Here is a 13790-nt window from a genome sequence, read left to right on the forward strand (position 1 = left end):
CCTTGTAGGGAAGCCGTCCCCTTGCCTGGAATGCGCTCACTCCTTAGTCCGCCTCTTACAACGATGGATTTTCTTCAACACTGCATTTAAGCTCCATCTTCTTGACATGCCCTTACCTTAGCCCTACAGCTACTGGAACCTCCCCAATTACATTTCATGTATAAGTTTGGCTTATTTGTGTCTATAGGATCTCCACTGATAGAATGTAAGCTCCTTAAGGACAGGCACTGGTTCACTTGTCTTTGTTTCCCCAGCACAATATCAGGCACATACTAAATGCTTATGTTGTAATAATATTGTCATATGATATCATGTGATGCTGATATAATGTCATTAATATAAATATAATAGCACAGCATAAAACAACAACATATGCTATAACAGAACAAAAATGTAACGGTGCAAAACAGCACAATGCAATATGTCACATATAATATCATATATTGCCTAACAAAGCATACTTTGACTTCATAATATGTTAAAATAAACTAGGATGTGATATAATATAAATACATATTGAATTATAGAATTTTTAGTGAGGAGCTCTTGATCAGGAGGACCTAGGTGGCACTAAAGTGCATAGGGTGCTGAGCCTGGAGTCAAACTCATCTTCCTGAATTCAAATCCAGACTCAGACACTTACTAGCTGGGTGACCCTGGGCAAGTCACTTAACCTTGTTTGCCTCAGTTTCCTCATCTGTAAAATGAGCTGGAGAAGGAAATGGCCAACCACTCCAATATCTTTGCCAAGAATATCCCAAATGGGGTCAAAAGAGTCAGACATGGCTCACAAGTCAACTGAACTACAACAATAGTTCTTAATCAAAGAATAAGCAAATATATAGGCAAATAAACTTTTTGAGATGAGAAAATTTTATAGGTGAATCTATAATTATAGATTTAGACTATCCGGTGTGAACTTATGATTATTGCAAATAGTGAACCTCTTGAAGTAGTCACATTATTCAGATTCACACTGTACATTTCCATTGGGATGGAATTGAGGACCATATTTGCCTCATTATAACTTTGAACACTGTGGACTCAAATCCATGGGACCGCTTCAGGGTATTATTATTCTACCTTATCGGGACCTAGTTGTACTGTAGTACCAATTCTGAGATTTCTACTTCAACTCTAAAGACTCATAATATAAACCAGAAATTTCTGGGGTCAATGACATGTACTTTGCTATTTCTCCATAGATATCTTTTTGATAAACTATTGGTTGCGATGCTCTCATGTTTACTCAGGGTGAAGTGAGGGAGAGGTTTATAATTTAGTTCCAGCTTATGAGCATTTCAGGCTTTTGCTTAATTCTCCTGGTAATAGGAAATCTCAAATAGCTTTCTCTATTCTGAAGGTTAAAACACTGCTCAACATTTTCAATTCCATTTTTCTAATTAGTAGCTCTCTAACAAGAATACCTCCTCATTTTCCCCCTAAATAGGAATTAAGACCAAAGACAGATGGGGAGGGGGTTCCATAGACATTAGTGCCTCAAAAGGAAGCTCTACTTTGAGGTCATAGAACACATTAAACTAATTAAAAAGCAAAACAAAACATCTTCAGTGGCAGGTTGGGAGAACCAGAGCTTCCTCGCTGTACAGAACTTAAAAATTAAAGATGGGGTTCATTTATTTTTCTCACTGATTGAACAAATGTGCCCTCTGCCTGGTCTTTGCTCATCTGTTGACTTAGGAAGTTTAAAAAATTGTTTCTAAGAAGCTGCCCATCCAGCAGTGATTCTCATGCCCTTGTCCAGGTTATAATAGCTACCTGTATTTCACCTGTATCTCAGTAGTGAAGTATACCAATATTTCAGTGATGTTTCATTAAAAAAAATTGTCATGTTGTTGACAACAGCTTTACAGAATGTGCAACTTTCAAGGCAGACTCTTTGGATGCCACATGCTGACTGTCTAGTGAATAAATGGTCCATGTGGGTTTGGTGCCCCATTTTGCCACCTACCCTTACAGGCTCCCAGCTACCCCTGCTCGAGAACAGCCTGGAGATGTTCTACCTCGAGAACATCCCATCAGTGGTAGGATGGCTGGGGGAGGAATTCTAGCCTCACAGCTTGTCGAGGCTTTGTAGACAAGGACAAGAGGAGACGGGACCCAGGGTTGGGGGTGAAGAACAATGGCTTTGGACCTTGCCTCTTGCCCTCGCCCGCAGAGAAGGATGCACATCTACACATCCTTAGAAGACTATGAGCACGTCACTATTCTTTCTTCTGGAGCCACCTCTATGCCATTCCTGCTCTCTTCTAATCTATGGCTGCTTGTGCTTTTAGAACTCTGTGTGCCAAGAAGAACTGGCCTTCCAGAGACTATTCCAGGGGCAGCTAGGTAGGTAGAGACCCGAGTCTGGTGTTGGGGAGACCTGGGTTTAAATCTGGCGTCAGATACTTCCTAGCTGTGTGACCCTGGGCAAGTTATTTAATCCCAGTTGCCTAGACTTTACCACTCTCCTGTCTTAGAATCAATAAGACAGAAGGAAAGGGTTTTTTAAAGGCTATTCCAACAAAAATACTAGAAGCAACTTACCACAATATAGTCCTGAGATGAATCTACCTGAGATGATAAGAATGTGAGATGGTCCAAATTTAGCTATTGCCATCAAGATAGCTCCAATCAATGAGAGACTATTTGCAGCCAGCATTCCTTTAATTCTAGAATTAATTAAAACAAAATGTGCAGAAGTCTTAAATTCAACACTAAAACAAAAATACTAATTTTTTTTCTTTTAATGACTTTCAACAATTTCTACTATCCCATCTGGACCTCAGGTTCCTTATTTGAGCTGGACTTCAAGGGTTAATGGAGAACTTCTTAGACTAATTTTTTACTTTAGTGATCTTTAGTGAAACCACTGGGGCATTAACAATATATTTGTTGAAATTTTAGGCTGTGTGGATAGAGGTAATATCTGTACAGATGGAGAAAGGGAAATACAAATAGATGGTTAACTTTTTCCAGAAAGATGTGGGGGCTCCAAATGAAGCTTCTGTATGTGCCTGGTGTGACTGGAGCAAAAATGGTATTGTGAAGAAATCCTCACATAGCTCTTTTTAAAAAAAATTTATCCTACTGAGAAAAACCCTGAGACAAATTCTTGATTTCTCCTCACTCTATGTTTCTAATAGAAAACAATCTTTTTAGAGAGAGCAGAGGTATCCAATTAGGTTTTAGTGATGGTTGCTAGGCAACTATTTGATGTAAGTTAATTAAATTCTAGCAGCTTCTAACTCTGATTTGAGGGGACCAAGGGAGGAATGATTAAAAAACTGGCCAGCAGGGAAGCTACAGATGGGAAAAATGACAGTAATGGGCCTTTCACTCAGGCCAGAGTGTCAGACCATGCATCCTTTTTTACTTAGGTGCAGGGGGAGGGAACAGAGGAAATGGAAGGATGACTGGACCCCTTCTCCTGAGAAATGATAATCAGGCTGGTTTATCCCACTGGAGAAAAATAAAGACTAAAGAGCAGAAGTTGCTCATGAGGGCTTTTGATGCCAAACTCCCTTGAAATCCTGGCGAATCGGGAGCTGGGTGTATTCTATACCCCAAAAGGCTTTCAACTCTTAATAAAAGATTTTAGGCAGGTTAGAAAGATGTTTTCTTCTGTGGTCTCAAAGATGGTCAGGATTTGATTTAGGAGTAATTGAAAAGAGATGATTCTTTTTTAAATCTTCCATCTTAATACTATGCATTGGTTCCAAGGCAGAAGAGCAGTATGGGGTAGGCAATGGGGGTCAAGTGACTTGCCCAGGGTCACACAGCTGGGAAGTGTCTGAGATCAGATTTGAGCCCAGGATCTCCTCTCTCTAGGCCTGGCTCTCAATCCACTGAGCTACCCAGCTGCCCCCAATAATAGATAATTCTTGAGGAAAAGACATTATTGTACTTATGTGTTTATATTTCTCTAAATAGTGTCCTCCCTCTAAATCAGGGGTTTTAAAACCAGCATACATAAAGAGATTCCAAGGGATTCATGAATCTTTTCCTTAAAAATATTTTGATAACTGTTATTTCAATATAATTGGTTTTCTCCATAATCCTATATTTTATTTTATGCTTAAAAACATTCTGAGGAGTCCACAGGCATCACTAGATTTCTTCATGACATGCAAAGAAGTTAAGAGCCTTTGCTCTAAATGAAATCATCCTATAACATGAGCAAATGTATTTTATTGTCCAAATAGATTGAAATTTTCATAGAAATAGCATAACTGGCAGGGCTATATGCTCCTTAAGAACAGAGACCAGACTGTTTTTCACATTTGTTGCTCCTTGGGCTAACATAGTATAATGCACATAGTTTGTTCTTAATTAGTGTTTATTTAACTTGAATTGGAAATCATGTTATATCCTCTGTGACTCAGTTTCCTGTGCCTGGAGGGAGGCTAAGCCCTTTGGAACACATCGACATCATCTAAGCATCGTAGTTCACCTAGTGGCCATTTATTCAAAATAAAAACATGATAACTCATAAATAAACAGCCTTTGGAATGGTAGCCGTATCAATCAGAAGCTATAAAATGCTTTTAAATATCACCGATGTCTTTTGAATGTCTCCAGAGAAGGAAGACAACCAGGCAAAGAGTCTTTTATGCAACAAATAACTTTGGCAACTACATGAGAAAAAGAGAATCTGCAAAGTGAAGTTGGAAGGGACCTCCGAGGTCTAAATCTACTGTGACATATACAACCTTACAAGTGAACTATTGAGAGTCTCCCTCAATGTACCACGGAAGAAGCTAATTTTGGGAAAGATATTTTATTCCTGTATCTTTGTCTGGAGGTCTAACCTCTAAACTCATTGAGGTAATGGGACCAGATAATCTCTATTGTCTTTTGGTCCTTTCACATTCTATCAGGCAATAAATACATTGTGATGAGGCTCCAATTGTTGGAAGTTGCCATTAGACATTCTAGACTTTGGGCCATGGTGGCGAGTCTGTACTAAATGATGAAACAGGGATGCTAAAAAGTTTATGTCTGACCTTGGAGGGATTAAGATGTTTAAAAAAACATTAAGATCTTTCAAGTAAATTAGTTTAATCAACTACTTCATTTACTTTTAGAATAATTAGGTTTAATTTGTACAAATGTGGTAGACCAATTAAAAAATCTTTGTTTTAAGGATTCCAACCTAAAACTGGACCAAGTATCCATGATAAAAAGACTGTTTTACCTCTTTACATTATAGCATAGACCATCCTACAAAATGAAGAAATAGAATTTGAGGTGTTATCCTTTAATCAAAGAAAGGGAATTTTGACACTGAAAGTGATTATTTCCTTAAAACTGCTAAGAGCCTCATTGTGCTGAATGACAACAAGCTCAGGCACAAAAGGAAGAAACTGTCATAATTTTAAGATGCCACACAAGAAAGTCTTATGATTTATGGCAGGTTTAAAAGAAGTCTAAATAGCTAAACATCTTGTCATCATTGGACCTATTCTTTTGATTTAAAAATAAAGAATTCGGCAAAGAGGTAAGACAATTTAAACAATTCTCTTTTCTTGAAAAATCCAGAGTTTGCTTCCTTATGAAGTAAGAAAAAGGAAAACAGTTTTAGATAGAACATCCCAAATGAGTTAAAGCCTACGGGATAAAATAGACCAAGAGGTGTATTCTCTCTGCCAAGAATACCATCAGAAAAGTAGTATTTAGAGTTGGAAAGGATCTTAGAGATCACCTAATCCAAACCCTTCATCCCTTATGTTACAGTCAAGGATCCAAAGGAGAAATGATTTGATAAATGGAAAAATTGTTCTATTCTTCTGTGATAACATCAATATGGGCAAAGGGGCAGTGTGGTGTGGGAGAGAAACTCTGGACTTAATTTCAGAAGATGGGCTTCTTTGATTTCTACTATCTGTATAACCCTATGCAAATCTCTAAACCTCCCTAATCTCCAGTTTCTTTATCTGTATATTATGGGTGAAAATACTGGTAAACTAACTGTCTGTTGGGGATGCTTTAGTATGTGCTTTGAGAACCATAAATCTAAGTAAAGGTGTGGAATCATTACGTGGGATATTTTTTGTGATGGGGACTCAGGGAAACTAGTTTCATTTTTTTTTAAACCCTTACCCTGTCTTAAAATCTGTGTATTGGTTCCAAGGCAGAAGAACAGTAAGGGCTTGGCAATGGGGGTTAAGTGACTTGCCCAAGGTCACACAGCTAGGAAGTGTCTGAAACCAGATGTGAATCCAGGACCTCCTGGCTGTCTTTCAATTGACTGAGTATCACAGCTGCCCCTAATTGATTTCATCTTAATGAGAATTGTTCTGGTATTTGGATGACCAAGATGCTGAATTCTGTTATAAATGTGAGAATCTGGGCTTCATTTGGTGCAATGTGAACCTGAGCTAACCCCAACATGCTTTACACAAAAATCTAAAACCAGCCTTGAGGATGAGTTTGAAATAATTTGCAAATGAAATGTAACCTAATTCCCCAAAACAATTAGTACTAACAAAATGAACATACTCAATATCTCCTCATGCTTAGCACCCAAGGAATCATCATACCTTCCTAGTTTGTCCCCTAGCCATCCTCCAAAGAATGAGGCAATCATTCCGCCAACTGCAAAGATGGACACAGACAAGGACCAAAACATGGTGACTACGGCAGTGGATGGGTCTGGATCAGTTTCTGCTTCTTCATAATTAATTGTTGGTTGCAGCGTGGGCATATGTATTTTGGTAGAGTTGTGAAGCTCATCTTCATCGAGAGGGACAACCAGTAAATGCCTGTAGTGGGCTACAATGATCTAAAGAAGGAAAGGAAAGCAAAATAAAAAAGAGTATTAGATAATCAGCTTGGACTCAGGACGTGTCTTCTCAGTGAATTATAGAGTGAATGTTTGCTCCTTCCCCAGATTCCTAGCATTCATTCAATCTGGATGTGTTTTAGGTTCTCACAGAATGTAAGCTCCTTGAGGGTCAAGGATAACTTCCTTTTTTGTCTTTGTGTCTCTATTGCCTAGCACACTATTTTGCACTTAGTAGGCTAGTAATGAATGTTTATTGATTCAATTATATTGTAAACATTCGATCAACTTAGTGAGTTGATATTGATTTTTGTTGTCACAACAATAAAGACTCATTTAGTCTGAAAATGAGGCAGGCTGGTTTTGTAGTGTGAGGGACATCAAATCGAGAGACCATGGGCTGCATTAGTATTCAGAGAATATTAAAGAACAAGAGGGAGGCCTTCACACATTGGGTAGATACTCTGTGGAGGAAATGTAAGAGCCATGTATAAGATTCATGAATGGGATGCCATCTATATTGGCAATAAAAGAAGGAAGGAAAGAAAGAAGGAAGGAAGGGAGGGGGGAGGGAGGAAGGAAGGAAGAAAGGAAGGAAGGAAAGAAGGAAGCAAAAAAAGTATTGACTCTATACCAGGCACTGTGCTAAGTACTTTACAAATGTTCTTTCATTTGATCCTCTCAACATTCCTAGGAGATAAGTTCTATTATCTTAAGAAATGGAGGTAAATGGACTTAGGTCTTCCTGACACCAAGTTCAACACTTTAAAACTATATTAGAGGCATCTACTTGGTGCAGTGAATAGAGCACTGGTCCTGGAATCAGACCTAAGTTCAAATCTGGCCTCAAATATTTATTAATTATGTAACCATGGGCAAGTCATTTAACCTCTGCCTCAGTTTTCTCATTTGTAAAAATGGGAATAATGATAGCACCTTCCTCTTAAGATTGTCGCAGAGATCAAATAAGATAACATGTAAAATGCTTTGCAAACTTCAAGGGTATATACATACATATATATGAATAAAATGCTATTTATTATTATTTGTAGAGGGAGTATACCTACTTAGGAGATACACTGAAGTATTGACATATAATTTTGCTGTTTATTTTGGTAAAGGATTTTGAAATTGTAATACTCTTCTTGCATAACTGTTTAAACAGAAACTGGGAAGATGAATGGAAAGGAGCATTGATTTTGAGGTCAGGAGATTTGGCCTCTTGTTCTGGCTTTGGTTCTGTGCCCTTGGCTGAATTAGCCAATCATTGTACCTGTTCATTTCTCCACTTCATGGGAACAGTAGCTGTACTGGCCATCTTCCTCAGAGCATGGCAGTGGTGACTACAAGATCATGATAGGACAGCCAAATTTCCAGTTTAAGAAAATACTTTGAATCAAGTGCAGCATGATATAGTGGAATGAACATTGGCTCTACAGTCAAAAGACCCAAGTTCAAATCTCACCTCTAATGCATACTGCCCATGTGATTTTTGACAAGTCATTGGCCTCCCTACAACTCAGTTTTTCATCTGTAAAATGAGGGACTTTGATTAAATGATCTCTGAAGTCCTTTCCAGGTCTAAATGTGGAACCAAACTATCAGGCAATTTGTTAAGCTTCCATGTGGTCAGCCCCATGCAAGGTCACAGCCACCCACCTTGCAGAGATGATCTCTCTTTCATATCCACATTCTCATCTACAATTCAACCCTCATTCATTGAAGTCCTCAAGAGATACATTCACAGACTCCAACACATACCCTTGCTCCATTCCGTCTACTCTTTATCTGGTCCAACTGCAATCTCCTCCTGTGTGGCCAACTGGCCAGGAAGAATGACTCCTTTCAGGGCTGTCCACAAGTCTCTACACCCCCTCTACTTTCCTTCCCAACCAGCCTCTGGGATGAAATATGAAATTTTTTTTCCAAAATTTTTCCAAAAATTTGGAAAAAAAACATGAAAGAGTTTGGAGGCAGCCAGTAGGGACTGCCCTGGCCTTAGGACTAACATTTTGGTCTTATAAAGGGATGTGATTGTTTAGGAGATTTGGAGATGGGACAAGAAGAAGAGGAGGTAGCGTGAGGCTATCAGATAATAGAAATTTCTATTCCACAAGAGTAATTAATCCACGCCTCAGTTTCCACAGAGTCTCACCTATCTGGGACTAGAGAGGAAAAGGACTAGGTTCTTAGTGAGGTGTGTTATCTCAAAGTTTCCTGGGAAGAAATCCATTTTATTCTAGATCCATGAATAAGGGGTTAATATCAACATCTCAATAAAGCTCTTTTAATTTCTGTAAAGCATGGGATTACACCATGAAAATCCTGCATCAGGAAACTTAAAAAAAAACAACACCAAAAATGTAACTTTCTTGGGAACCTCCAAGAGCTTGACAGCATCATTAAACTTTGTGTTAATCATGTATGGTAAGCAATGAGAGATAGTTAACATCCTGGTTTAGTGAAAAAAACAAACAGGCCAAACTAGGGTGAGCAGGTAGCCCTGCTTCCCCTCCAAAATCAGGACCATCAGACGTAGTCACAGATTGACACCGATGCTCTTCCTGAGATAATGTTTCTCAAACATGACTGGATTTTGCTTGGTTTTTATTTTTTGCATGTATGCTGTTTCCACTGTGAATTATATACACTATTATTCCCCCCCCCCCCATACACACACACTTCTTTCCTCTCAATGCACTTCCCCTTATTCTAAGATGCTAAAGGGAATATGCTGGGTTAGATGATTTCTGTAGTCTCTTCTAGCTCTCACACCAGCAATCCTCTCACACACCAGTCATAGCCTACAACTCATGCACAGTGACACCATCCACTATACCTTTGCCATCCTTAGTGACTTAATCCTTTTGTTTCCTTGGGAGTTTTTATTATATATGAGAATAACATCCTAGGGAGATATTTTTCTCCAGGTTTTCTTTTGCACCTGGGAATTTCTCATTTCTCATTACTTAAAGAGATATGAGTGAATGTAGGCTTCCCCCCCCCCACTTCCTTTCCTTTAAAAAAAACAACCAAAACAACCCTACCATTGTCCATGCAGCCTTGTGCCACAAGGAATGCCATGTGAGACTGGAAATCAGGGAAAGACAGAGATCACTAATCATTATCCTTCTCCTTTACACTGAAAATTGTCTACTGAGTGTCAGAGTCAAGTTAATTTCTTGGGAAACATGCTTGGAATACCTGACTGAAGGCCAAAGATTGCCCCATGTCACTGCACTTGGGTACATTTTATCTCTAGAGAACAAATCTATCTGGCAGAATAGGTGATAACACGGTGTCACTGACAAAGGGCTTGAGAAAGGAAAGATAGACTAATCTGGTCTTCAGAAATATTTCACTTGCCTTTTGGGGAGCATTGATCACTCCAAGGTTGTATCCAAACTGGAAGGAGCCCAGCACCGCAGTGAAGACAGCCAAAAGCAAGGTTCCAGTGAACTTCTGGGAATGAAGCACAAGGCAGAATAAAAGACCATAGTAAATTCCTGTCAGCTTCCACACATAATTCTTAAAGACCTTCGGACTGGGCTGGATCTGTTCTCCTTCCCTGATTCTGGGCAGTATGTCCTATGCATCTGACAGATGTTTTTAATATGGGAATGTTAGAGCGATTAATCATTTCTCTTCCACTGCTGGTGCATTATTAATTCAGAACTAAACTTGGAGATGGCTGGTCCCAGGTGGTTAGTACCAAGCATCTTTCTTTTTCTTATATATATTTTAAACCTTTCCAGTTGGGGCTTCAACATCAGAATCATATCTATGAGATGAAGCTTGCAGAGATTGATAATTCTTATGGCTAGCATCAATTCAATGATACAGAGTCTAGGAGTGGGGAAATAAAATCAATGACTTAATAACTAGAAAAGGGAAATGAAGGGAAAGAAAATCTAGTGAGTGTCAACTGATTTACAAAAACATTGCTTCAGATCTAGAGAACAGCAGCCAGACATTATAGATCATCACCACCCATACAGAGCAAAGATTTTGAACTTTTTTTGGTGTCTGGCAGTTTTGGACCCCAGCACAGAATAATGTTTTTAAATGCATTCAACAAGACACATAGAATTGTAAAGGAAACCAATTATTTTGAAATTCAGCTATTGAAATATATGTGTGTGTGTGTATTATATATATATATATATATGTATATATATATATATATATAAAATTAAAGTTCAGAGGTTGACCCCCAGGTTGAGTCCTTGAATAGAGAAAGTAATCACAAAATTATAGAGTTTGCAAATGAATAGAGCATTACAGATATCACCCAGAGCTGTCACAATAGGTGACAATTAGGGCTGAGGTTGTGTTCTTTCTCAGTCTCATAGATTTATCAATCATTGTTCCAGAAGCACTTAGCTAACACCTCAACATATTAATTGTAGAGTGATAACCCATGTTCATATATTTACTGTGAGGCCCTGCAAGGTCTCAAAATGCCTTCTAAATTGCTGTGGAAAGATTACAATATGTCAAGTTTTTATGCTTAATATGGGCTATTATACTCATATTATTTATTGGAGAGTCTTCAACAGTATATATGCTAATTTTATCTGGGTCTGGGAAGTGGCTATAGCTTATTAGATGAGCCCTAAGGCATTGCTTAGAGTAACAGGGAGATTACATGTCTTATCCAGGGTCATACAGCAAGTAAATGTTCTTGGCTCCATACTCAGAACTCTAACAACTAAGCTATATTTTATGATAATGATAATACTTAAGATTGATTATTCCCTCTGATGTTGTTGGTAGAGAGCTCCCTCTCCTAATAAAAAGAATCAATGGCTCCACAACTTGCATTTTATACAGGCATTTGGAATGTTGAGAAAATAAGTGACTTTCTGAGTGATAGACACTTTCTTTAACCACAGAAACAATTCATAATATAATGTTTCTGACACAACAACCAGGATATGTCAGAGATAAGACTTGAATTCAGGTCTTCTGGGCATTTCAGTTAACTCTTTATCCATTATAATAGGTTGCCTGTCATGAGAACTAGGAATCTATAAATTAACTAGAATAGAAACATTAAGCCCATATCTCCTGAGTGCTGCTGGAAATGAACAAAAATATAATTGGGAAATATTTAACAAGATAAATAAAAATATAGCAAAACATAAATAACATTACATTTTAAAACTAAATCAAAATACATGTATAACTCAGTGGAATTGCTTGTCAACTCTGGGGGGGGGCGAGGAAAGAGTGGAAGGAGACAACATGAATCGTAATCTTGGAAAGCTTATGTGTAAATTTGTTACTGGAATAAAATAAAGATAAAATTAAAAATAAAATAAAACTAAATCAATATGTCTCACTAGTGAGCCTTATATTTAGCTTAAAGGTCCTTGTTTCTATTTGAATGATGCCACCAAACTAGAATACCTCATTTTCCCAAAATGACAGGTTATATGAATAATTCTTTTGTATAGCCATCAGTAATTTGTGACGGTTAAAGAATGTTTGGTCTGGAAGAGGCTCTGTAGTCACCTCTTAGTTACTACAAGGGCCGTTTATTTCAAACTCCCCTCTGCAGATTCTTTAAGGGAAGAAAAGATCTCAGACTCTTAGGATGGGAGAAATCTAAGGCGGTCATAGAATCTAAGTAATGTGTAGCCAAGTACACGCTACCTCTATAACATCCTGGACACAAGGTCATTTCATTTATATCCAGAGTTCTATTAATGAGGAAACGGACTCCCTTCTGAAGCAGTTTGTTCTGCTTTTGGACAGCTCTGCTGCCCTTGTCCTCATTTGGAAGATTTGCTCCTTTGCAACTTTCACTCATTGCTTCTAGTTCCTAGTGAGCCAAGCAAAGCAAAGCTTCTCCCTCTACTATGCTGTGGTCCATCATGAACTTTAAGACTGCCATCATTGGGGGCAGTGAGGTGGATCACTGGATAGAGAGCCAGTTCTGGAGACAGGAGGTCTTGGGTTCAAATGTGACTTTAGACACATGCTAGCTGTGTGATCCTGGATAAATCATTTAACTCCAACTGCCTAGCATTTTTTGCTCTTCTACCTTGGAATTGCTACTTAGCCTAGATTCTAAGACAGAAGGTAAGGGTCAAAAAAAGTGCCATCACGTTTTCCACTCAAGTGTTTCCATCAGGACTTCCAACCTGACAAAAAACATAGCAAACCCCTTTAGGTTCCAAAACCCACCCTGGGTTTATCTTCTTGCTTAATACCACCTTTATAAAACTGGCTATCTAAATCTCAGACTCTGACTGAGACAAAGATTTGGTTTGGGCTTCCAGTAAAGACTTGTTTGTTGTTTTTTCTTCTTCTTCCTCAAGCTTTTCTTAGATACCAATGATTTCTTCTTTGATTGTCTTCCTTGGTTTAATCTGCTTGCTCCCAGGGAATCCTATTCTTCCAAAAATAGTGTAAGAGCCTCTTCCTCACTCTCTGTGGTGGCTGACCTCTTTTTTTATATATCCATTCCTCTTCCCTGCTCAACCCAGGCAGGATCAGGGAAGGCAAAGGAGAGCTTATGTACAGTGTCATTTTAAATGGAGACATTGCTCCTAAAGTCCTATAACAGATACCATCTTGAGAAAACTAATTCTACAATTGAATTTGAGATTAGCTATACAAACAGGAGCTGTTGCTGTCTGTGGTACCTGCACCCACCACTCAAATTCCATCTCTGTAGATGGTGACTCTTTACAGATTCTCCATTGATTTTCCCAGAGTCTGATTCCAAAATGGATACCATTAAAGGTAGGTTACCTTGTCTTCTGTCATTGTACTGGTCAGGATGCTTGCCCCTAACTGTGGGTCTTGAAGAGATCCAGGGTGCACAGCTGCTCACTGAGTACATGTCTCTTGGCTCCAGAGAGAAATCTAGTTATACATTGTGAGAGGAGGAGTCTCGGGAAGGGAAGGAGGCATGCCTGGAGCGAAGTCCTGAAACTTAATAGCACTTACAATTAAGGGGATTTTAATCAATTAACAAGACTCTTTGTCTTTC

At 38.5% G+C, this 13790-nt stretch overlaps 1 protein-coding gene across 1 annotated transcript in view; it reads right to left on the reverse strand.

The window, feature by feature from the left end:
- SLC2A2 (solute carrier family 2 member 2) overlaps positions 1–13564 on the reverse strand; it is a 35112-nt gene extending 21548 nt beyond the window's left edge. Inside the window, exons 1-4 of the mRNA XM_044670938.1 lie at positions 13550–13564; positions 10154–10246; positions 6546–6787; positions 2551–2675 (exon numbers count right to left, since the gene is read on the reverse strand). Coding sequence (XP_044526873.1) covers positions 2551–2675; positions 6546–6787; positions 10154–10246; positions 13550–13564 — 475 coding nt within the window. The remainder of the gene's footprint in view (positions 1–2550; positions 2676–6545; positions 6788–10153; positions 10247–13549) is intronic.
- Between the last annotated feature and the right edge of the window lie 226 nt (positions 13565–13790).

This window comes from Gracilinanus agilis, chromosome 3 (assembly GCF_016433145.1).
Source record: "Gracilinanus agilis isolate LMUSP501 chromosome 3, AgileGrace, whole genome shotgun sequence".
NCBI classification, from domain to species: Eukaryota; Metazoa; Chordata; class Mammalia; order Didelphimorphia; family Didelphidae; genus Gracilinanus; species Gracilinanus agilis.